At 45.7% G+C, this 24,615-nt stretch overlaps 1 protein-coding gene across 1 annotated transcript in view; it reads left to right on the forward strand.

Annotated features, from left to right (window-relative positions):
* The first annotated feature begins 3,398 nt into the window (after positions 1–3,398).
* Positions 3,399–24,615, forward strand: part of MTMR9 (myotubularin related protein 9) — a 33,986-nt gene continuing 12,769 nt past the window's right edge. The window contains exons 1-6 of the mRNA XM_073335672.2: positions 3,399–4,323; positions 7,228–7,336; positions 11,589–11,714; positions 16,478–16,651; positions 18,645–18,862; positions 20,626–20,787. Coding sequence (XP_073191773.2) covers positions 4,139–4,323; positions 7,228–7,336; positions 11,589–11,714; positions 16,478–16,651; positions 18,645–18,862; positions 20,626–20,787 — 974 coding nt within the window. The 5' untranslated portion in view covers positions 3,399–4,138. The remainder of the gene's footprint in view (positions 4,324–7,227; positions 7,337–11,588; positions 11,715–16,477; positions 16,652–18,644; positions 18,863–20,625; positions 20,788–24,615) is intronic.

Genomic DNA, 24,615 nt, shown 5'->3' on the forward strand with positions numbered 1-24,615 from the left:
CCTCTCTTGTGCATGCCTTCTGTGACGCCATTTAGGTATGTATGGTTGCTCCATGAAGAGTCTAAAAATGTTAATTCCCTTCTGTGTGACTTCAGAGATTTTTTGTGTTGTACAAATAGAACTATTGCTACTCTGTAGAATTTATGACAGATTCCAGGGGAGGGATGGAGGTTAAGAAAATGTTGCCAAGTAATTTTGTGTATTTTACCTGTTGGGAAAGAGAAATAGAGATGTATGCTGGTGTAATTAAGCAGAATTTTGCCCACTGTGGACAGGGCTGGATTTAGGGGCAGGCGTTCGCTTGGGGTGCCAGGCTGGGTGGGCGTGGAGGGGGGGGGTTGCGTCAGGCTCGGGTTGCTGTTTTTGTTGTTAGCAACAAAAGGGAAAATAGAATGTTTGAAGTAAAATGTTTTAGGTATTCCATATGTGGATTCATTTTTCACTAACCTCCTAGAATGTTCTGGACCTTTGTAGAATCTCATGGAACCTTCCAGACTTTCTGAGAATTACATTTTCCTTGAACCTCCTAGAATCGTGTCAGCCATGCCCTCACAGGTATATCTGCAGACACCTATTGTAACACTATTTAATACTGGTGGTGCACAGTTCAATTTCTTCATGTTAGTACATTTCAGTTATTCTTAAAACTTTATAAATTATATCAATTTAATCTATATAAATTATAAATCTATAATGATCTAAAAAGTTTCTATATGCTAAGAGGAAACACATTTTTTCCTTTGCTTATATATGGCATGAATAAATAAATACAGATTTACAGAGCCTAGTGTAACCCACACACCTTCTGAGTGTGGTGTTATGTCCCATCTAGTGGCACCGAGACCACTTAGAGAGAGAGATAAATTGAGCCTGTTGGCTTTTAGCTCATGCGGTAGCGGCTCATGCACTAAGCTCCAGAGGTCCCTGGTTACACTAGCATTCAAATGTATCATCTTATACAATAGGGATAAATCATGCATGAAAATTGTGCATCAAAGTAATGAAATGGGCTACAAATGCAATAAAAATAAGGTATTCAAACATTTAACAAATGGAGGAGGGGCACACCGAAGATGCTTCTTGCTTAGGGCCCCATTTGATCTAGGGCCAGCCCTGACGGTAGATGAGCTGATGGAAGATCAATATCAGGTGTATGCCTCTATGACTATAATCAACATTTCTATCTTCCTTCATTCTGCTCACAAATAAACACCACAAACAAACATCCTGGGAACTCTCAGGATGCGATGACAGTGCTGAAAGGAAAGTTGGCTCTTGCAGGAATAGGCTGTTGAGATGCTGCCAGCCTCTCTCACCAAAGTGAGGGTGGAAGGAACCATAGGAGAAGGTTGGGGAGCAACATGCTGTTGTGTTTGTTTAATGGGAAGTTCTGCTTCTGTTCTCCATAAGACCTGAGACCTTTATCCAGTCTGTTTCTTCCAGTCTTCTTTAGGAGACTGGTGTCCTATAGCAGAGATTTAAGTCTGCGTCAAGACAGCTTTTAACCCTCTACAGGGGTAATAATAACCCCTATTTCCCATTTTACCACTGGGGAAACTGGGGCACAAGGAAGTGAAGGGCCTTGCCCCACCTCAAACCAAGTTAGTGCCAGACCCACCCCCTGAACTCCTCCTCTTCAGCCCTTCCCTACTCCTGAGCCTCATCCTTCAGCCCCTCCCCCTTCCCTTCCGCCAACCCCACCCCTGAGCTCCACCCCTTCAGCTCCGCCCCCTGAACGCCTCATCCTTCAGCCCCTCCCCCTTCCCTTCAGCCAACCCCACCCCTGAGCTCCTCCCTTTCAGCCCCTCCCCCCGAGCACCCCATCCTTCAGCCCCTCCCCCTTCCCTTCAGCCAACCCCACCCCTGAGCTCCACCCCTTCAGCCCCGCCCCCAGAGCGCCTCATCCTTCAGCCCCTCCCCCTTCCCTTCCGCCAACCCCACCCCTGAGCTCCACCCCTTCAGCTCTGCCCCCTGAACGCCTCATCCTTCAGCCCCTCCCCCTTCCCTTCAGCCAACCCCACCCCTGAGCTCCACCCCTTCAGCTCCGCCCCCTGAACGCCTCATCCTTCAGCCCCTCCCCCTTCCCTTCAGCCAACCCCACCCCTGAGCTCCACCCCTTCAGCTCCGCCCCCTGCACGCCTCATCCTTCAGCCCCTCCCCCTTCCCTTCAGCCAACCCCACCAATGAGCTCCTCCTCTTCAGCCCCTCCCCCCGAGCACCTCATCCTTCAGCCCCTCCCCCTTCCCTTCAGCCAACCCCACCCCTGAGCTCCACCCCTTCAGCTCCGCCCCCTGCACGCCTCATCCTTCAGCCCCTCCCCCTTCCCTTCAGCCAACCCCACCAATGAGCTCCTCCTCTTCAGCCCCTCCCCCCGAGCACCTCATCCTTCAGCCCCTCCCCCTTCCCTTCAGCCAACCCCACCCCTGAGCTCCACCCCTTCAGCCCCCCCCCGAGCGCCTCATCCTTCAGCCCCTCCCCCTTCCCTTCAGCCAACCCCACCCCTGAGCTCCACCCCTTCAGCTCCGCCCCCTGCACACCTCATCCTTCAGCCCCTCCCCCTTCCCTTCAGCCAATCCCACCCCTGAGCTCCACCCCTTCAGCCCCTCCCCCCGAGCACCTCATCCTTCAGCCCCTCCCCCTTCTCTTCAGCCAACCCCACCCCTGAGCTCCACCCCTTCAGCCCCGCCCCCAGAGCGCCTCATCCTTCAGCCCCTCCCCCTTCCCTTCAGCCAATCCCACCCCTGAGCTCCACCCCTTCAGCCCCGCCCCCAGAGCGCCTCATTCTTCAGCCCCTCCCCCTTCCCTTCAGCCAACCCCACCAATGAGCTCCTCCCCTTAAGCCCCTCCCCCCGAGCACCTCATCCTTCAGCCCCTCCCCCTTCCCTTCAGCCAACCCCACCCCTGAGCTCCACCCCTTCAGCCCCTCCCCCCGAGCACCTCATCCTTCAGCCCCTCCCCCTTCCCTTCAGCCAACCCCACCCCTGAGCTCCACCCCTTCAGCCCCGCCCCCAGAGCGCCTCATCCTTCAGCCCCTCCCCCTTCCCTTCAGCCAACCCCACCCCTGAGCTCCACCCCTTCAGCCCCGCCCCCCGAGCACCTCATCCCTCTCCCTTTCCTTCAGCTCCACCCCCTTTGGCTCCTCCACCCCGCACGTCGCCCGCACGGACCCTCGGTCCCGCCGCTCTCTTTACTCTCCCCAGCCCCCGCCCTCCTCCCGTGGGGTTACAGCAGCCCCCGCTCCCCGTGGCGCTGAATAGTGTACGGCAGGCCGCTTTGGATGCGGAACAGATGTGCTGGGGTGCGTGGGGGCGCGCCGCGTCGTTTCTGTGGGGAACTACTTCCGGTAGGGGCCGGCGCTCGGCCGGGCCGGGTGCCTGTCTCTCTTCCGCCCTCACCAGCGGGAGGTGGCCGGGGATTGGTCCTGTGAGAGCACGTGGGGTCCAGCTCCCCGCCCCCCCCGGTCTGTGTCCCACCATCCGGGGTATGGGCCATGAAGACGGGGCTTCCTTCCTGCTGTTGTTACTGCCGCGGAGCCGGCCGGGCGGGGCGGGGCTGCAGCCGGGCCAGGCTCCCCGTTCCCAGGGCGGGGCTGCCGCGTCCCGCAGGGGGCCTCGCCTACTGGGAGCTGTGAGAGCAACTCCCCCCCAGCCCCAAGGAGCTGGGGTTGTGACTCCCCTCCCCCCAGGGTGTTAGGGACCCCCCCCCCAGCAGGGGTCGTGCCTGCCCTCCCCGGAGCTGCCCTGGGAGCTGGGACCCATTGTGACACCCTCCCCCCGCCCCCTCCCCCCGGGATCCTGTTCCTCCTCCCTCCACAGAGAGGTGGGATTGTGACACCCCCTCCCTCCCCTCCCCCCCACCTCCTCCCTGGAGACCCCCCCCCAGGAGTGGGGCACGTGACTCCCTCACTCCTAAGGTGGGAGCTGGGACTCGCCCCTTCAGTTATGACCCTCCCCAACCCTTTGGCTCCCTGGTAGCGGCTGGCACCAGCAATTGTGGAAGATCCCTGGGATTGCGTGGATCCCCGTTTTGGCCCCAAACAGGAGGTACTGGTGCTGCTGAGAGTTGGGCTTTCTCCCCCCACCCCCCAGCTAGTTAGTTGCCAGGGTCATTCCCTGGCCTGTACCAACCCCAGAGAAACATGGAGTTTGCAGAGCTAATCAAGACACCGCGAGCAGATAATGTGGTCCTCCACCGTCCCTTCTACCCAGCAGTGGAAGGGACACTATGCTTGACTGGCCATCACCTCATCCTCTCATCTCGGCGCCAGGACAATGCTGAGGAGCTGTGGCTGCTGCACTCAAACATTGACTCTATTGAAAAAAGGTATTTTTCCCCTTCTTTGCCCCCATCTAATTCCTCCTCTTTGTAAGGGATGGGAAGAAGCCCTGTGAAGAATTGGGTGGCAGGAATCCAAGGGTTTAGCTCTAGGTCTGGAGGAGAGTGCAGCCCAATGATTAAAATAGAGGACTGAGAACCAAGATAGCTGCATTCTAGTCCTGTTTGGGACATTAGTTGAGTTACTTCACTTCTGTCTTGGTTTTCCTCTTCTGGAAAATGAGGGTGATAATTGCCTACCTTCCTGGGATGACTGACGTTTGCAAAGTGCATTAATGAAAGGGGCTACAGTTCAGTAATATTTAGCTTTTGTATAATGCTTTCCATCTGTGGATCTCAAAGCACTTTAGAAAGGCTGTAAGCATCAAGCAAAACGATTTGACCAAGATGCAGAGCAAGGCCAAAGGCAGAGCCAGGAATAGAACCCATATCTTTGGAGACCCTGTCCAGTACTGTCTGCATGAGGCCACACTGCCATACATGGACCAGTGCAATGATACTATGCCTACATCTCTCTCATCGTGTGGCTTGATAAAGTTGAGGAATGTTGGCTACTGTACTTCAGTATAGACTCCATCACTGAGCCATTCCATCCCATTCCACCTGATCCATTTAGCGATTACCTCTTAAATATCCTTGTTCCCTGCTGGAGAGGGAGGAAAAACAGGGATTACAACGTATGCCGTTCTGTAGGGTTTGGTAAATAGTCCCAGCCATGCATTCCTTTAGTTCACATATAGTGATGACCCTAAGACAAACCAATGTGCTAATAGAGCAGGCTTATAAAATTCCGTCCTCCCGCCTTGCTGATGACCAAGTAAAATCCAGTATTTTGTATTGTGATAAGGATGGGTGAGAGATGTTTGTACTTGGGCTGGTAGTTTTTCATAATCTTTTTGTGGCATGAGTGCCAAAGCTGCTGCTTTTTTTTTTTGTGTTGGCTTTTTGCGTTTCATGAGCGACTCTCTTGAAGCATATGGCCTATTGGTCTCATTGTGGAGAAGATCCGTCTTTAATGACACTGGTGATGTCAGTATGCTTCAGGAAATGCAGAGAGAGGAAAAACAGCCCCACTAGTATATTAACTGTTACTGCAGGAAGTTATGAAATAGCAGTGCAGGAGGGCATACAGATACATGTATTGGATCATCACTGAAATTGGACAGCTGTTCCATCCATTTATCCCAGTGCTAGCAATTCTTCAGTGCTGGAGAAACAGTCATGACTACTGAGTGAAGAAAATATTTTTTTTTAGCTGAAATAATGGCTTAGAAGAAATAATTCTGACACCAAATCACTGAATTTTGTCTGGTTTGGTTACAATTCAGCGTTTATATAGTGAGGGGGTGTTGGCCAAAAACCTATTACTCATCCCACACAGACGGCTGTACTGTATCCAGGCAACTACAGCTCTACTACCCGTGCTGCTTACTATGGCCTGCGTTTCCTCAAGGACCACTTTGAGCTGTCAACAAATGGCACCCGCCGTGAACTGTGAGGATGAAACAGAAAGGCATGCCAAAAGAAAACTGGCCCGGTTTGACTATCAGGCTGACTGTACTATAGTTGATATTTCAGTACCACCTTTTTTCTAAAAATCTATCGTCTTTGTAAACATTGCTTACGGACTGCTTCCCAAGCGATCTCTGAGGAAGATACCCACTATATGCTCATTTTACAGATGGGGAAACCGAGGAATAGAAGTGAAGTCAGGTGATCAAAGCCACACCCAGCTGGGTAGAACTCGTAGTAGAACCCCAGAGTCGTGATTCCCAGGCTCTCACTAACCCAAGCTACCAAATCTACCCAGACCACTTACGTTGAGTCCCACGTATATAACTCTCTCTACTCTCAAAAAGAAAAGGAGGACTTGTGGCACCTTAGAGACTAACCAATTTATTTGAGCACAGGCTTTCGTGAGCTACAGCACAACTGAGTTCCATGTCTGTCTTGCTAAACCCTGTCAACTTCTGCTAACACCCTCATGCTCTGTGAGATATTTGAATATTTATCTCCCTGCTCTTATTTTCCTACTCACTTCCATCTTTTGTATTTTTAACAGCAATAGGGTTTTTTTGCTAGTTAACATGAAGGAAACAAACCCTTTATTTATTCAAAATGTACGCTTCTTTCTGCTGCATAAGGAACACCTGAGGCATTTTTAATAGGTACCTTTTTCTGCATGTTTTTACATTAAATATTAAGGGCTTGTATGCATCTTATTCCTGGAAGACTCTGAGGACTGGAGAACCTAGTACAGTTATGACTTTGTAGATGTCAAGCAAGTGAAACCTGTTTAATTGACCGGGAAAGTAGTTTTTAGTCAGAGTGAAACATTTTTGTCTTTGTAGTTAACCTTTATTAACTCAAAAAAAAATCTGTTAGATTCAACACTTCTGTGCATTCAGTTAGTGGATCAGAGAGCTCCCAGTCTGTATCTTCTAGGAACATCAGGAAATCTCATACTTGAAATACCTGAGATGTGGGGGTTGTTTGTTTTCTAAACGTTAGAAATCAGGAAGAAACACTTTAACCTTCTATCCCCCTCAACACATACATATCCACGTACCACCATCAGAAGCAAAAAGAGGGCACACCCATTTTTTTTCCAGGCAACCAATACTTCCTTTCTCTTTTATAGAGGCACATGGGGAAGAGATTCGTACCTTAAAGCATTAGCAAGTAACTTAGTTACGTAAGAACATATCTTGCTGAAAGATTTGAATAGCACATCTTTTCTAAAAGAATGTAGAGCAGATAAAGCCCCAATAAGTAGTCGTTTATTTTGCATGTATGCGCTGCTGGAAGACCTGTGTATATTTATCTAGGAATTTGGACATCCATAGAGGCTATTTCTCTTCATAGTTCAACATACTGTATCTTTCACTGCAGGTTTGTTGGCTCATTAGGCACCATCATTATAAAATGCAAAGATCTGAGGATTATTCAACTGGATATACCCGGAATGGAGGAGTGTTTGAACATTGCTAGCTCTATTGAGGTAAGAGTTTTTAATATTTACTCATAGTAATAAATGACACTTCCATAACACTTATATTTTCAAAGCATTGTTCAGACCTTAACTACGAACAGCTATTCAAAGAAATTGAAGAAGAGGCTGGCAGAATGTGGGTTTCTAGTAGGGTAAAAACTAAGCTTTAATTTTAAGTTACTGAGAAAGATCTTGATAGTCATGTTTATCAGATGATAGAAGCAGCCCAGGTGAGGGAGTTCTTATTAGGGAACCTGTATGGCCCCCAAATCAATCACATAACTGAACCCAGTGGACATTATAGTAATACAGTAAATCCTTATTGCCACGTAGAGTGCTTCAGACTGTTTTAGGAGGTGAACAGAGAGTATAAAATCACTCATTTGGGTTGGAAGAGTAATTGTATGAAGTATGTTTGGTTTTTTTCACACTACTAGCAAAAATATAGTTCCCCTTTTTAATTAAACCTCTGACCAGAGTGTTTGGTTTTTCCCAAACATGACAGAACTGTGCTCGTACATGAAAATAAGAAAGTGAAGCTGGCTATTCTAGTTTTATTTGTCTAAGCTAAGTAACAGGCAAAGAATAAGTAACATAACTAAATGCTTTTACTAAGACGGGTGAATGTTATTTAAAACGAGTTCCCTTGACTGTGTTCCTGTTTAATGAGTCTCTTGTTTCCATACTTCTGTTGTACCGTTTTGCAAATGTAACCCTTAGGAGTAACATTGCATGGGAAATACCCACAGAAAGCAAGTAAGCATCACAAGTGTTCTAGATACATCTGTCTTGGAGTGCTTTTGTGTGTCCTACTAACTTTGTGTTAGGTAAATTATACTGCAATTAAATTACACTGTGCCTTAAATTATAGCAATTAACTTGACTTACAGTGTATTTTCAGGCTAATTATATAAATTTAGTTTATATTCTCAAGCTGTGCCTTGTCTTCTAGTTCCAATAACTGGCTCTGCAGGACAGTATCAAATGAACCATAGAATCCTAGAAATGTAGGACCAGAAGGGACACTTGTAGGTCATCTAGTCCAGTCCCCTGCATTGAGGCAAGACTAAGTATTATCTAGACAAAGAGTCCCCAACCTTCGGCACGCGGTCCATCGGGGTAATTTACTGGTGGGACGCGAGACATTTTGTTTACTTTGGCCGACTGCAGGCACGGCCCCCCAGTGGCCGCAGTTCAGTTCCTGGCAAATGGGAGCTGTGGGATGCGGCGGCGAGGATGTCCCTCTAACCTGTTTTTAAAAACATCCAGTGACGGAGATTCCACAATCTCCCTTGGTAATTTGTTTCAGTGCTTAATTACCCTTACAGTTAGACATTCGGAAAAACTTCCTAATCTAAATCTCTCTTGCTGCAATTTAAGCCCATTACTTCTTATCCTGTCCTCAGTGGTTAAAGAGACCAGTTATCACCCTGTTCTTTATAACATCCTTTTACTTATCTGAAGACTATGATGTCTTTCCCCTCAATCTTCTCTTCTCCGTACTAAACAAACCCAGTTCATTCAATCTTTCCTCATAGATCATGTTTTCTAGACCTTTAATCATTTTTGTTGCTCTTCTCTGGACTTTCTCCAGTTTGTCCACATCTTTCCCAGAGTGTGGTGCCCAGAACTGGACACAATACTCTAGTTAAGGAGTTATCAATGCTGAGTAGAGCAGAAGAATTACTACTTGTCTTGCTTATAACACTTGTGCTAATACATCCCAGAATGATGATTGCTTTTTTTGCAACAGTATTACATTTTTGACACATACTAGTTTGTGACCCACTATAACCCCCAGATCCTTTTCTGACATACTCCTTCCTACGCAGTCATTATCCATTTTGTATTTGTGCAACTGATTATTCCTTCGTAAGTGTACTACTTGGCTTTTGTCCTTATTGAATTTCATCCTGTTTGTTTCAGACCGTTTCTCCAGTTTGTCAATATCATTCTGAATTCTAATCCTGTCCCTCAAAGCACTTGCAACCCCTCCAGCTTGGTATTGTCAGCAGACTATAAGTGTACTCTCTGAGCCATTATCCAAATAATTTATGAAGACAGTGATTAGAACCGGAACCAGGACAGATCCCTCCATCCCCCTCCCCCTCCCCCTCCCCCCCCCCCCCCGCGGGACCCTAGTTGATATGCCCTTCCAGCTTAATTGTGAACCATTAATAACTACTCGCTGAATATACTTTTCCAACCACTTGTGCACTCAATCTAAAATAGATTTGTCTAGGTTATATTTGTTTAGTTTGTTAGAGAGGGTCTTATGAGACAGTATCAGAAGCCTTATTGAAGACGAGATACATCACATGTACTGCTTCCTATCCACAAAGCTTATTACCCTGTCAGAGAAGGGTATGAGGTTGCTTTGACATGATTTGTTCTTGATAACTCTGTGTTGACTCTTACTTATCACCTTATTTTCTTCTTGGTCCTTACAAATTGTTTGTTTTTTCCATTATCTTTCAGAGTACTGAAGTTAAGCTGAACGTTGTCTTTATTCCCCTCTTTATAGATAGGTACAGTATTTGCCCTTTTCCAGTCACCTGGCAACTCTATCTGCAGTCACTGGATCTCAAAGATAAACACTTAATAGCTCAGAGATCTCTTCAGCCAGTTCGTATTTCGTCAGGCCCTGCCAACTTCAAGACATCTAATTTGTATAAGTAATTCTTAACTTGTTTGTTCCCTATTTTAGCCTCTGATCCTACCCCATTTACACAGATGTTCACTACGTTAAGTTGTCCAATCACCGCTAATGTTTTTTTGGTGAGAACTGAAACAAAAAAGGCATTTAACACTTCAGCCATTGCTGTGTTTTCTACTGTTGTCTTTCCCTCTTCATTGAGTAATGAGCCTTCCCTGACTTAAGTCTTCATCTTGCTTCTCATGTAATTGTAAAATGTTTTTTTGTTACTCTTCATGTCCATAGCTAGTTTAATCTTATTTTTTGTTTTGGCCTTTCTTATTTTGTCCCTACATTCTTGTGATAGGGGTTTTTGGGGTGGTTTTTTTTTTAATTCATCCATTGTAATTTGATCTAGTTTCCACTTTTATATGACCCTTTTTTGAGGTTCAGGTCATTGAAGATCTGGTTAAGCCAGGGTGGTCTCTTATACTTCCTCTCATTCCTATGCACCGGGATAGATTGCTCTTGCACCCTTAATAATGTCCCTTTAAAAAACTGCCAGTTCTCCAGAACTCTTTTTTTCCTCTTAGACTTGCTGCTACCAGTTCTGAGTTTGCTAAAGTCTGCCTTCTTGAAGTCCATTGTCTTTAGTGTGCTCTTTTATAAGGAACCCTACCATTCCTTATAATCATGAACTCATTATTTCATCATCACTTTCACCCAAGCTGCCATCTATCTTCAAATTCTCAACCCAGCTCCTCACTTTTAGTCAGAATCAAATCTAGAACAGCCTCTCCCCTAATTGCTTTCTCTACCTTCTGTAATAAAAAGCTGTTTCGAGAGCATGCCAAGAACTTGTTGGATAATCTTTGCCCTGCTGTATTATATTCCCAACAGATGTCCATGTAGTTGACCACCAAGTCCTGTGCTTTGGGTGATTTTGTTAGTTGTTTTAAATTCTCATCAAAAGTTTTTGCCCTTTTTGCGTTAAAAGCATAAACGGCCTCAGCAAACCCTACTTTATTTTACACGGCAGTACAATAAAATGAGCAAAAATAAAGATGGGAACCATGGCAGTTTAGTAGGTGGTTCCAAATTGGTAATAGGATATGGGCACTAGTTAGTCCGGCCTGGTATTGGACAATTATTGTTACCATCTGGCTGTTCAGTGCCCTGTGAAATCAGCTGATGATCTCAGGCCACTCTAGACAGAGGTCTATAGCCATCCCACAATTTATTTCTTGTCTGTTCAATCCTTTGCCTCCGTGATAAGATAACTGTCTTCTTAGCCTCAGAGATGAGGTACATTGGTGGTGGCCCATGTTAGAGAAGCTTGCGCTGCTATGCCTGTTCTGCAGAAACCCTTACCAAATAAATATGACAGGAATAGCTCAGAATGCTGCAGGATCACGACTGGAGGTTACAGAATTTTGGACCAGCTACTGCAAAATACCATGACCCTTGTGTAAGATTAAATAAAAGATGAGTCTCAATACAGATGTTCTACACAAGCTTTGAATCCAAATTGTATTGCCAAAACTAAAAGACGGGAACATTGTACAGACATTTTTGGCATGAAAGGTCACCTAAGCGAACAAACTGACGCTTCATTTTTTTCCACAGGCATTGTCCACCCTGGATTCTGTCACACTAATGTATCCCTTCTTTTACCGGCCCATGTTTGAAGTTGTCGAAGATGGCTGGCACTCCTTCCTGCCTGAGCGAGAGTTCGAACTTCTCAGTTCGGTAGTAAGTTGGATATCAGGAATTTTTGTAGCGATACAGAGAGAACCACACAATCGCCTGGGGCTTTATCCTGCCAAATGTATATGTGCATATCGTCTGAGCTGTTCCATGCAGCACTGTGTAGGACGGAGCCCTTAGTGAAACCAGCTGTACCCTGTGTGGGTGGAAAATGAAAACTCTTCATGGGTCAAAAATAACCTGTGTGCTCTTGGGGCTGGCTGTTCGGCACCTATTCTTTACTATGTGCAAGTGGGTTTTTAAGTATCTGCTTAAAGGTGACCTGCAAAGTTACGTGGGGAGTGGGAGGAGGCGTTTCCCTTTTTCCTTACATATAAAAGAAGCCAGGATATCTTTTAAAAAAAATTGCTGGTTTGTCCTTGGGAATAAATTGAATCAAGTTCTCCTGGGTTTGGAGAGCTGAAATGTAGGTGGTTTTTCAGCCCTTAATTGAAGGGACTGGAATGTTAGTCTCTAAAGATCTTTCTGCTAGCCGCAGTTCAGGAATTTGTGTGTATTTCCACCCATTTCACTCAAAGTTCTAAACCAGGGGTGGCTAAACTTACTGATCCTTTGGGCTACGTACCACAATCTTCAGAAGTTCAAGAGCTGGGGTGTGCCTGCCGGGGCTCGGGGCATCAGCCCTGCAGGAGGCGCCTGCCGGGGCTTGGGGCTTCAGCCATGCTCCTGCTGAAGCCCTGACAAGCATGGCCCGTGGGGCTGAAGCCCCAAGATCCCCCCCTGCCCCGCTGGACAGAAGCCCCTAGCCTAGCACCCTGCTGCAAGGCAGAGGTCCCAAGCTCCCTCCCCCAAGTCTGGTGGGGGGGGTGGGCTCTCCGAGCCTCACTTTAACTGTAAAAGAGCCACATGTGGCTCGCGAACCACAGTTTGACCACCCCTGTTCTAAACTGTCTCAAGCCTTATTTGCAATGGGGAAATCTACCAAAAAAAAATCCCACCAGTACTACCGCCAGTTTATCCGAGCCACTGCTAACCATAACGGACCTGTAGTGTAGACAAGGCTCCTGTGGATGGATCCATTTTTTCCATGTCAGTTAACTTGCTTTTAGCTTCTGGAGAGCCCCAGGAGTGTGTATCCCATGTGTAATTGTATTCATGTAAAACTGATTGATAGAACGTCATCCTGCCTTTGTAATAAAATGTCACAGTACACTTCAAGGACAGCACTCCAGAAATTTAGCGGAAGTGTTGCTTAGTCATGCTACATTGCAACATATTCTTGTTCTGAGTCCTCTTGGATGCTGTGGCAAGAACATGTAATGCAAACTTGCTTCAAAGAAGATGGAGCAATTTACAAGTTGCAATCTGCTGTCATTTATTGATAGCATAGACTGTATGTGTACTACTGATCCTGTCTCGGGAGGGTGATGTACAGGGCAGCAGCATCCTTGTCAAGTTTCTACCATGCAGGACTGTTCCAATGAATCCATCACAACAGCAAGTTCTACAGCTAAATGATGGAACTAAGGGTATGTCTATGCTACTGTGGCATAGCTACAGTGCTGCTGAGCACCGCAGTGTAGACGCTTCCTGCATCGGCATGAGGGGTTTTTCCATCAATGTCGTTTATCCACCTGTTTGAGAGGTGGGAGCTAGGTCAATGGAAGAATTTTGTCCACAGCGGGGTTGGAGGGGGGGGGTTAGGGCAACCTAACTACAGTGCGCAGGGAATGATGTAGCTAGGTCGTTCTAATTTTTAGGTGTAGACGAGGTTTAAGTCAATGAAATATATAGCTGATGTCTTTGTGTGAACATTATGGGAAACAAACACCACTTTCTGCTGGCTAAAGACCCGAATATTTTGTGTTGAAAGAGAAAACTTGAAACATGCAGAGACAAACATGTTTACAGAGAGAGGTACATGCAAACAAGTAACCTCATTACAATAAATTAAGTAACCTCATGTCTATTTGGCAGCCGGTATCAAGCGCAGTGCCCCAGGGGTCGATCCTGGTGCTGGTTTTGTTCAACATCTTCATTAATGATCTGGATGATGGGATGGATTGCACCCTCAGCAAGTTTACAGATGACACTAAGCTGGGGGGAGAGGTAGATACGCTGGAAGATAGGGATAGGGTTCAGAGTGACCTAGAGAAAGTGGAGGATTGGGCCCAAAGAAATCTGATGAGGTTCAACAAGGACAAGTGCAGAGTCCTGCACTTAGGAAGGAAGAATCCCATGCACTGCTACAGACTAGGGACCGAATGGCTAGGCAGCAGTTATGCAGAAAAGAACCTGGGGATTACAGTGGATGAGAAGCTGGATATGAGTCAGTAGTGTGCCCTTGTTGCCAGGAAGGCTAACGGCATATTCGGCTGCATTAGTAGGAGCATTGCCAGCAGATTGAGGGAAGTGATTATTCCCCTCTATTCGGCACTGGTGAGGCCACATCTGGAGTATTGCGTCCAGTTTTGGGCCCCCCGCTACAGAAGGGATATGGACAAATTGGAGAGAGTCCAGCAGAGGGCAATGAAAATGATATGGGGAGTGGGGCACATGACTTATGAGGAGAGGCTGAGAGAACTGGGCTTGTTTAGTCTGCAGAAGAAAAGAGTGAGAGGGGATTTGATAGCAGCTTCTTGAAGGGGGGTTCCAAAGAGGATGGAGCTCGGCTGTTCTCAGTGGTGGCAAATGACAGAACAAGAAGCAATGGTTTCAAGTTGCAGTGGGGGAGATCTAGGTTGGATATTAGGAAACACTATTTCACTAGGAGGGTGGTGAAGCACTGGAATGCGTTACCTAGGGAGGTGGTGGAATCTCTTTCCTTAGAGGTTTTTACGGCCTGGCTTGACAAAGCCCTGGCTGGGATGTTGTAGTTGGTGTTGGTCCTGCATTGAGCAGGGGATTGGACTAGATGACCTCCTGAGGTCTCTTCCCACCCTAGTCTTCCATGATTCTCTGAATAGGGCTTTTTCCTAACTTGACTACAGATTGGAACCATATTTGTTTGTGAAACATAGTTAAGGTCCATTCTAACCATCAGGCAGAGGTACTACACATAACACAGCAGGTCACAATAGCAAAGGAGACCTAGACAACAGCAGTGCCATTCCTCTTCAGCAGACGCCTCTTTTTGTCAGGATCCTTCCACAGGCTATCTGGCTGCCAGTCTGCTACTTTTGAAAATAAACTTGACGTTCGTTGTAGTCAAAGCAAATTCCAGGCCAATTTATATGAACGTCCGCGTGGTGGACTCCAGTGATCCTCAAGGGCTTGTGTCAATATGCAGTAGTTGCCTTTTTGATTGAGATACTCTGCTGGATTGGGTGGACACAATACTTGCCATCTATTTTGCCACCACAGAAAAAAACAAACAAACAAAAAAACCTCTTATTGCTTTTCGGGCATCTTGCACCTGCCCAGCCAATCTTTTCATAGTGCAAGACATTCACAGCAGCCCCCAGTATGGGTTTCCCAACCCCATCGGAGCATTTATCGCTTGGGGTTACCAGCTTCAGTAGTGCATCCTCCACCCTCTTTCCCATAGATTAACTCTGGTCGGGGTGGCCTGGCATTCCACTGTCGGGGCAGGCTCCCTGAGAGAGAGGTCTTGCTCATCTGAAAGTTCTGCAGCCATTGGTTCTTATCCCAGGCCTCCAGCATGACCTGATCCACCAAGTATTATTCTTGGTCCAAACATGGCATTCAAAGTGATAAAGGTCCATAGCCAACAGGCACCTGAGCTGGGCTTGTATGAAGCTGCAATGTGAGCCCTCCTATCTCCTGACCAGTTAGTGGTTCTAGCATAGACTTCAGTAAAAGGGGCCTTTATTCTCTGCCTACTGTATTCTCAGTTGCTGTGTCTGACCCCTGATATTCAGCAGTTTCTGCATTGCCAGTTCTGTCAAAAATATGGCTTGCTGAGCAGAGAGACGCCTCGCTCCAGCGTGAATTCGGTATCTTCTCAGTACTTAGCAGTTCTGTCACAAATCTCAGTTTCAGGGAGCTGTGCAAAAATGAGAGATAGGTACACTGGGAGACCCACAGTGCCCAAGTACAGCAATTGTTGCAGGGAGTGCTGTATGTGGAGTCAGCATACTGGTTTACATGAGCTTGGGGACATAGCAAACCTTTGAAGGAGAAAACAGTGCTACAAATGTTAAACTACTGCATTTAACCTCCGAAACAGTTCAATCTTCAAGCATAGATGGACCTTCAGTCTCTTTGGCTTGGTCTGCATTGGGAAACTTGCTAAAACTTCCCACAGTTGCTATTGCTCGTGGTAGCGGTGGGGGCACCAGTTGATGCTGTTTGTGTTTCAGTATTATCTAGAGGCCTAGATCAAGGCCCCTTTGCAGACCTGTATTATATCCTTGTCCCAGAGAGTTCACATGATTGATAAATGCTGGAATCCCCTTTATATGGGATTAAAGATGACTGCATCTGTAGGTAATTCTACTGCCGTGCTCATTACAGAGAGGCTAATGACACTGATTTAAAAAAAAAATAGCAAACATCAATTTTTGGCAGCACTGGCTTGCCTTGTAAAAGTGTGCTCATTAGTGCAGTTGCATAATTGTTTTTTGGGGGGAGAGGATGGTGCGGGGAGGAATTGTCTCCTGGCTCTGGGTGAGGCACAAGTGACAAACCAAAAATCTAAGTGACCTTGTCTGTCGACTTTCAGATGGTATTTTATAACTTTTTTTTTGTAGTTTTAACTTAGAATTTCTTGGCTTTCTAACATTTCCTTCTAAAACTACAGCATTCATTTTCTACTACAACAAAACATTCTCTTGTATCTTTTCCAGACGACTGAATGGCGGCTGAGCTATGTCAATAAGGAGTTTTCTGTCTGCCCCTCCTACCCACCAGCTGTCACTGTCCCAAAATCAATTGATGATGAGGCCCTTCGGAGAGTTGCAACCTTTCGCCATGGTGGCCGCTTCCCCGTTCTAAGCTATTATCATAAGAAGAATGGGATGGTAAGTCTTGTTTGAGTGCTTTGGGCACTTAAGAGGAGTTGGTTTTCTTGGGCTGGTCAAAAAATATAAAGGTCTCTTCAGAAATCTTTTGCCCTATTTGTTGAAAAATAACATATTCTGAAGGCTTTCAATGCAACTTATAGGATGTTAACTCCCTATCACCACCCAGCTTATTCTGAGACCGTCTTTTCATAGCCGTTTATATGTAAACAAGAGAGCCTGGGCAACTCTAGGTGTTGGAATATAGGACTGCCAATCTAGACTGGTAGTGACTGAAACGTTGTCTAACATTTATTCAGTAGTGGATAGGAAATGAGTCATCTCTCAGCAGAGAGATGTCCACCTCCTGCTCACACACCTCCACAATTGGCACTTGTTGGGCTAGCTGTGCCGACTGGCTATGGACTGAACGGCCCACAGAGACTGCATGATCCTTTTCACCCTGAGATGTGGTCCATCTGGGTCATGATAGAGGCACAGTGTGTGAGAATCTAGCACTGCGTCTGCTTACACTGCACCTGTTTTGTGAGTGAGCAGAGGACTCTGTTCTCCAGGCCTGTCAATGTGGCACCTTTAACGAGCAGCAAATTCTGTCGCTGTCTCACGGACCCCCTCCACTTTTAAGTTGTCAGAATCTGAGGCTCTGACACCTCTCTGACTCAGCCACTAACTGCTTGTGATTAGAAAGAAATGTACCCAGTAGGTGGGTTATTATGTGATTCCTTGCATCTAGTACTGCGTGCTGTTGGAGGCAAGGTGTTGGATTAGATGAACACTGGTCTGATCCAACATAAGTACTTCCTGTGATTCTTCTTTTGCCCAGGCTTAGAGTTAAATCATCAACTAGTTACATGTTGACAAATCAGTCCCAGTGAAGGAGTTAGGTAGCTCATGCTGTTCCTTGTCACTGTGGAGCTTCCGTTCTCTTCTTTGCTGGGGTGGGTGGGGGGAAATATTTCCGAGATTTTTGCTCTTAATACATGTATGTTTGAAGCGTTCAAGTTGCAATGCTTGAACTTCTGATGGTAATGCCTTCTGTCATGCACTGCTACACCCTGCTCTAGTCTGTGGGCGTCAGTAGATATGTTGATTGACTCATCACGCTCACGCTTTCAGCTGTCTCTTGTACTAGTGTTATGGCATAGACTTTACAGATGATAAAGCTTTCTTCCATGAAGCCTTATCTTAAACAAGTGTGGCGCTCTGGTTTATTGGTCTTTCCAGAACCACTGAATAAAACTACTACTAGGGAACATGTTTGTATTACATAGCTGACTAAAATGTTATAAAACAGTATTGGTTATAGGTTAAAAATAAAACCCTCCTTCAAATGTTTGTCCATTAAGAAGTTTCAGCAGGAATCTGGGGTCAGAGGTTGTGAAAGTGAGGGGCTGGGAATCATGAACTGAAAGCTGAGGAGGCCGTGTGAGGATCTTTCTACTGCAAAGTGGCCTGCAGAATAATAACTTTTTAAGAAGCTAGAAATCATAAGGGTAATGAAAAAGACAGGAAGAAACTGAAGGGTGCAGTTGCATGCAAGGGGAAATCAAGGGTTTGCAGCTGAAATGGGAAGAAAGGTAGAGTGATATGGGCAGGCTTTTTCAAATAGCAGACTCTACCAAAGACAGCTCTGTGGCCACTTCAACAGCCGAACTATCCAGGTAAATGCTAAGAGGATAAGAGAGTGGGAAGGACAGTGAGGAGAGAAGTCTGGTGCAAGTCCCTGGAGGAACTAAAGGGGCAATTTTGACTTGGATCCTGAAGTTACTGGAAGAGGTATTTGAAGGCTGAAATAAGCAGTTAAACAGTTCCATCCCTGCAGTGATGTTAACGAACAGGGCTTCCACTTTCCTTTAACAATGTGTAGAATTAAACTGGCCGAAGCACTAGCAGATGGATTGCTCCCTAGAATACACCACTGGCAGGGGCCCAGACTAGACAATCTAATGGATCTCCCCGTCTCTAACAGCTGATGCTTTGTTTTTTCTCCTAGGTAATGATGCGGAGCAGCCAGCCTCTCACAGGTACTAATGGGAGACGGTGTAAGGAAGATGCAGCGCTTATTAATGCCACCTTGAGGGCAGGAAAGCGTGGCTACATCATTGATACCCGTTCCCTGAATGTTGCTCAGCAGGCCAGAGCCAAAGGAGGCGGCTTTGAGCAGGAAGTGCAGTATCCTCAGTGGAGGCGAATTCACAAATCTGTTGAGAGGTAAGTGAAATAAGAGGGCCTTCAGGGAACCCCATAGCCCCTTTCAGGCTGCCTCGAGGAACTGGGTTTTCTTGAACCAGTGTAGCTGCCTCACTGCTAACCCCCAGTGTAGATGTGCTCTGCTGGTATTAAAAGTGTCGGCTTCCCCTGATTGGAAACACCAGGGGCCAGATTCTCACCTGTGCCTGGGCTCTGCTTCGTGCAGCAGACTGGGGGTAGGCGGGCAGTCATCAGAGAGCTGATTATGGTTCCCTGATTCTCTGGGTCAGTGAGACTTGAGACCTCTCAGCTGCTTTGAGTCACACCACTGGTACAGGGTTCCTAATGTATCCTACACCAGTGGAGGATAGGCATAACAGAGCTACACTCCCTCCCCCAACTTATGTCAGGGGTATAGAGCTATTAACTGGTGCAGGAACTGGCTGCAGTAGCTTTACACTAGCAGGGAGTTGCCCTATGGCAGGGAAATTCCTTGCTGGCCACTTGTGGCCACAGTCCACCTGCACAGTGCAAAAGGCTGATCTCTTAAGAATCTTGGCTTAGGACCCTGCATCAGTACATCTCCATTATCGTAGCTACACGAGAGCAAAAAACCAAAACCCCAGGGTAGGCATGACCTTAGAGAACTAAGGGAGTGACTAGAACCTTTATGAATTGCTGCCATGTTTTTACAACTCTTGTGAGCAGTTGAACTTGATGGTTTTACAGACAGGCTTGAGTGTTGGTGCATTTTACTTTATATGCCCCTTTCTAAACAAAAATTTTAAAGGTTCAAGTTCATTTTGCTATCTCTGGTTATTAATTTCTTGGAACCAAATCTTTTATATCAAATCGTAATATGCTCTCTTCTTCCCCACACCCCTCCATCCTCTTACTTCCCCACCACCACATTCATTCTCTCTCTCTCACAATAGGTATTAGGCCATGTGACATTTAAATGTCTTATGGTCAGTAGATCTGTAACTTTTAAATGTGCCTTAAGATATCATAGCAGGAAGAGGATCAAAGAGAAACATTTAGTTCAACCTAAAGCATGCAGCTTGCTAAGTCTTGCAAATGGAAGTCATAAGATCCTGTAAATGTTTTTTCAGTTTATCTTTGTGTGTACATAGTCAGTCTGTCTGTCTTAGTGCGGTTGTAGTCTGAAAGTGACTCTGTAAAAATGGCACTGTGGGGTTCTGTATTTTTCTCAATGACCTCCAGATCACATCTTCTTAATTTACAAGTAAAGACTTGTTTTCTTGCTACTCTTTGTCTTCTGCAGCACCCATAATAAAGATTTTGCAATTGGAACTTGGTTAGTAAGTGTGTTGCAGTATGTGCCGGACTGGAATCCAGCTTTTTCATACCAGTATTGATTCAGCCATGTTTATCTGGAATAAAAAGTAGTAAAAACTTACTTAGTCAGCAAAGTCCGTGGATATAACAGAAAACACACAGGGTGCAGGTAAATTAAGGAAGACAGTGCTGTTTTTTTCATCGGGACATTTCAGAGCAGAACATGCCTTTTAAGGAGTGGAATTGCTCCAGTTTAAGCACTGATATTTTTCCATGATGCTAAAATGTGACTCCTTCACAATAAGAACAGATTTGTTGAACAAGAGAATATCGCTTTATTAAAGTCATGCTTCTTACCATAACCTCTCTTGAAGCATGAGTGTTTAAATCTGTATTTTGACTGGTGATCTTATGGATGAGTGAGCAAGGTCTAATAGCTTCAGTAATATTGCTTATGGGCTAAATAATCTTTGCTTTCCCCAAAGGTATAACATTCTGCAGGAAAGCCTCATCAAACTTGTGGAAGCTTGCAATGATCAATCGCACAACATGGACCGTTGGCTTAGTAAGCTGGAAGCCTCCAACTGGCTGACTCACATTAAAGAGATACTAACTGCGGCTTGTCTGGCTGCTCAGTGCATTGACAGGTAAATCCTAACTGTGGTGCTGCTTGTTAAATATTCCTTTCGGAGGCAGCTACAGTATTTTACTACTGAATACTTTCTTGCTTATTTCCACGCAAGACACCATTTCATCACCACCATTAAGGAGCAGCTCTCTAATAGGCCAGGTCTAGGTTTTATTAGTACAAGCATGAATGAGGAATCATAACAATTAGGGATGGACAATCGGTCATGTAGTCAAGATTGCTTTCTGTGTCATCTAATGTTTTGCCCAGTCTAACCTATATCGCCAATAAGTTAAACTAGAGTTTACACACGAGAACTACTGTTGTGACAACATATTACAGGACAGTTAAACTTGATCCTGTTTCGATCATGAATGTGTACACATTCTTTACTCTATGAACATCCTTTCCATTGAGCTAGTCCAGTACTCAGTCTAATTTTAAATGACTAAAGCGATGGGGCTTCCATCATTTCCTTTGGAGTCTTTCCCACAGTTTAATATATCTCCATTTTTTTGATATTCAAGCCAAATTTACTTTCTATCAACCTAAGCAATTTTTCTCCCTTCTTTTAAAGGATCATAACAACTCTAACTTGTCACTTAACCAAGCTTTCTCTCTCTCTCTCTCTCTCTCTCTCTCTCTCTCTCTCTATATATATATATATATATTTGTTGAGTCGTTCCTCATAAAAAATTTTCACTCTCTTCATCAAGTTTTTTCCTTTTATAAAAATTTCCTCTGGTGTATTTGTTATCTAGGTGAGCAGAAATAAATGTAGCAGTGGCCTGTTCACAGCTGTTTGGGAAGGGGCCTATTTTCTCCCATCGCAGAGGATCTACGTCTCCTCTTTGCAAACAGAAAAAACATGCTCTGTGCAAATCTGTGGTCTGAAATGTAATTCAATTTGGTTAAGAAAATGGCAGGAAACCACTGAGATGTGGCATTTAATAAACCTAGCAGCATCATGTCTCAATGTACCGGCAAGGAATTCAAACTGGAACAGGTGCAGAGAAGGGCTATTGGAATGATCAGAGTAATGGAGAGCCTGCCTTACAAGAAGAAAAGGAGTACTTGTGGCACCTTAGAGACGAACCAATTTATTTGAGCATAAGCTTTCGTGAGCTACAGCTCACTTCATCGGATGTGTGAGCTGTAGCTCACGAAAGCTTATGCTCAAATAAATTGGTTCGTCTCTAAGGTGCCACAAGTCCTCCTTTTCCTTTTGCGAATACAGACTAACACGGCTGCTACTCTGAAACCTGCCTTACAAGAGGAGACTTAAGGAGCTTGGCTTGTTTAGCCTATCAAAACAAAGACTGAGGGGGAGACATGATTGCTCTCTATCAATATATCAAAGGGATAAACACCAGGGAGGGGGAGGAGTTTTTAAGGTACGGGCCAATGTTGGTACAAGAACAAATGGATATAAACTGGCCATCAACAAGTTTAGGCTTTAAATTAGATGAAGGCTTCTAATAATCAGAGTGAAGCTCTGGAACAGCCTTCCCAGGGGATTAGTGGGGGGCAAAAAACCTAACATGTTTCAAGACTGAGCTGGATAAGTTTTTATGGAGGGGTGATATGATTGCCTACAATGGCATATTGCCCATCCACGATTGCTATTAGCAAATATCTCCAGTGGTCGGAGAAGGGGCACTAGATGGGGAGGGCTCTGAATTACTACAGAGAATTCTTTCCCAGGTGTCAGGCTGTTGCATCTTGCCCACATGGTCTAACTGATCACCAAATTTGGGGTTGGAAAGGAATTTTTCCCCAGGTCAGATTGGCAGAGACCCTTGTGGGTTTTCATCACTTTCTGCAGCATGGGTCACAGGTCACTTGCTGGTTTGAACTAGAGTAAATGGGGGATTCTTGTACCTTGAAGTCTTTAAATCAAGATCTGAGAACTTCAGTAACTTGGCCAGAGGTTAGGGGTCTATTACAGGAGTGGGTGGGTAAGGTTCTGTGGCCTGTGATATGCAGGAGGTCAGACTCGATGGTCATGATGGTCTCTTCTGGCCTTAAAGTCTGAGTCTATGAGTCTTGGACAATGAGATAAAAGGACTGCACTAAAAACCTCAAACCATGGCAATTACTTGCTTCTTATTTTATTATGGGGAAGGCCAATAACTCTCCTTTACATTGAGTGCAATGGAGCATTTATAACTCCTAGCAGTCAAAAGAAGCAGACTGAGTTTATAGGGAGTTGGCATGGGACAACCCAGGATTTCGGTGCGGACAACCTTATTCCGAAGCTAGTTACTACTTTTGAGTGGACGCTGCACTGAAGTGTATAATCCCCTTAGAAGGAATGGTGGGAGATAGATCTACATACATCCTCTTGCATCCTTGTGACAAGAAAGTTGCAAGATCAGAACCATATTGTCCTAGTTTGTCATTCTACAGGAAGCACATGGACATGTTAGTTCGCTTTTGCATTTACTGGGAGAGGGGGGAAGAGAATGGTAGTGATGTTGCTCTCAGCCTGGAACTACTGGAAAGCAAACTGAAAAAAATATACATAAGGATTAATTTATTCATAGCTGTATTGCCCAAGTTCCTTTTGGATACACTGTGCTAATGCTAGATGAAAGCATTGCCATGTACATGGGCTACATCTTTATGCCTCTGCTTTCTACTTCAAAACAAGTCGTAATAGCAGCAGAGCAATTAATTGGTGTCAGCACTGGTGCTTGCTTGATGGATTGCTCTTATTTACAAACAGTTTATAGCTCAATTTGGGCCTCTGTACATGAACAAATAAACCTACAATTAGCTTTTTAAAAAAAAAAAAGCTGAAAGGGTATTTGCACAAGTGAGCCAACTTGGTCACGTTTCAGGAGTGGGAGATGCGATGAGACCATTGTAAATAACGCCACAGGACATTTGAAGGAGGAGCTTGGTGTGATTTTCAGGGGCCCTTGGGTGGGTGTGGCATCGGAACATAAAAAGAACGGAGTGCAGGGGGATTAGCTGTTCTGCAAAGTCAGTGGGAGCTGGGGGGGAAGAGCGTATGGAATCTTAGCTGTATGTAAAGCAGTGGTTCCCAAACTTTTCCTGTCATCGCCCCTCCGTCCCCTTACCAATAATGGAGTCTGTCCGCGTCCCCTCTCCATTACTGTACGGTTGTCTCAGTAGAAGAGCTTGGGCGGAACTGGGGATGCAGGAGAAGCTAGGGCTAGAGACGGAGCTGGACAGAGGGAAGAACTGGGCTGGAAGCGGAGCAGGGGGCAAGAGTGGAGCTGGGGTTTGAGCCGGAACTGGGTTGGGGCTGGAGCTGGCCTGGAGGCGAGGTGGAGCTGTGGCTAGGGGCAATGCGGGGCTGGGTGACGCTCCCTCCCGGCCCCCTGGGGGGTCTAGTCTGGGCCCTGCTGTGCACCCCCCTGCTAGGGGGCCATGCCCCACAGTTTGGGGACCACTGATGTAAAGTATTAGTCCACTTTCACGATAATTTTCTTAGATTTTTCACTTGCTTTATGGTCTTCTGATTCATCTATACAGAGAGGTGTGTGGTAGTCCTTACATTTGGCTCTGAGGCAGAGCTAAGCAATCGACCAGAATATTTCTTGTGCCTTTGTAGGGCAAACCCTCTCTTACATATTACCCCTGTCCATTTGTAGTTCTACTTTGTATTGCTGTAGCTTCTAAATATCCTAATAAGGAGCATCAGGAGTTTTAGATGCTCGGCAAACACCCAAGAAGACAGGGGGCCTTTGTTAAGATTCTGAAGAGGTTTCCAAGTAGCCTGTTCTTTCCAGCAGAGTCCTAGAGGCCTAACTGAGCTTCTTAGCCTCCTGATCCCTTTTCTAATGGAGTTGAGATCAGTCTTTGGATACTGTCTATT

The sequence above is a fragment of the Lepidochelys kempii genome, chromosome 3 (assembly GCF_965140285.1).
Source record: "Lepidochelys kempii isolate rLepKem1 chromosome 3, rLepKem1.hap1, whole genome shotgun sequence".
Lineage (NCBI taxonomy): Eukaryota > Metazoa > Chordata > Testudines > Cheloniidae > Lepidochelys > Lepidochelys kempii.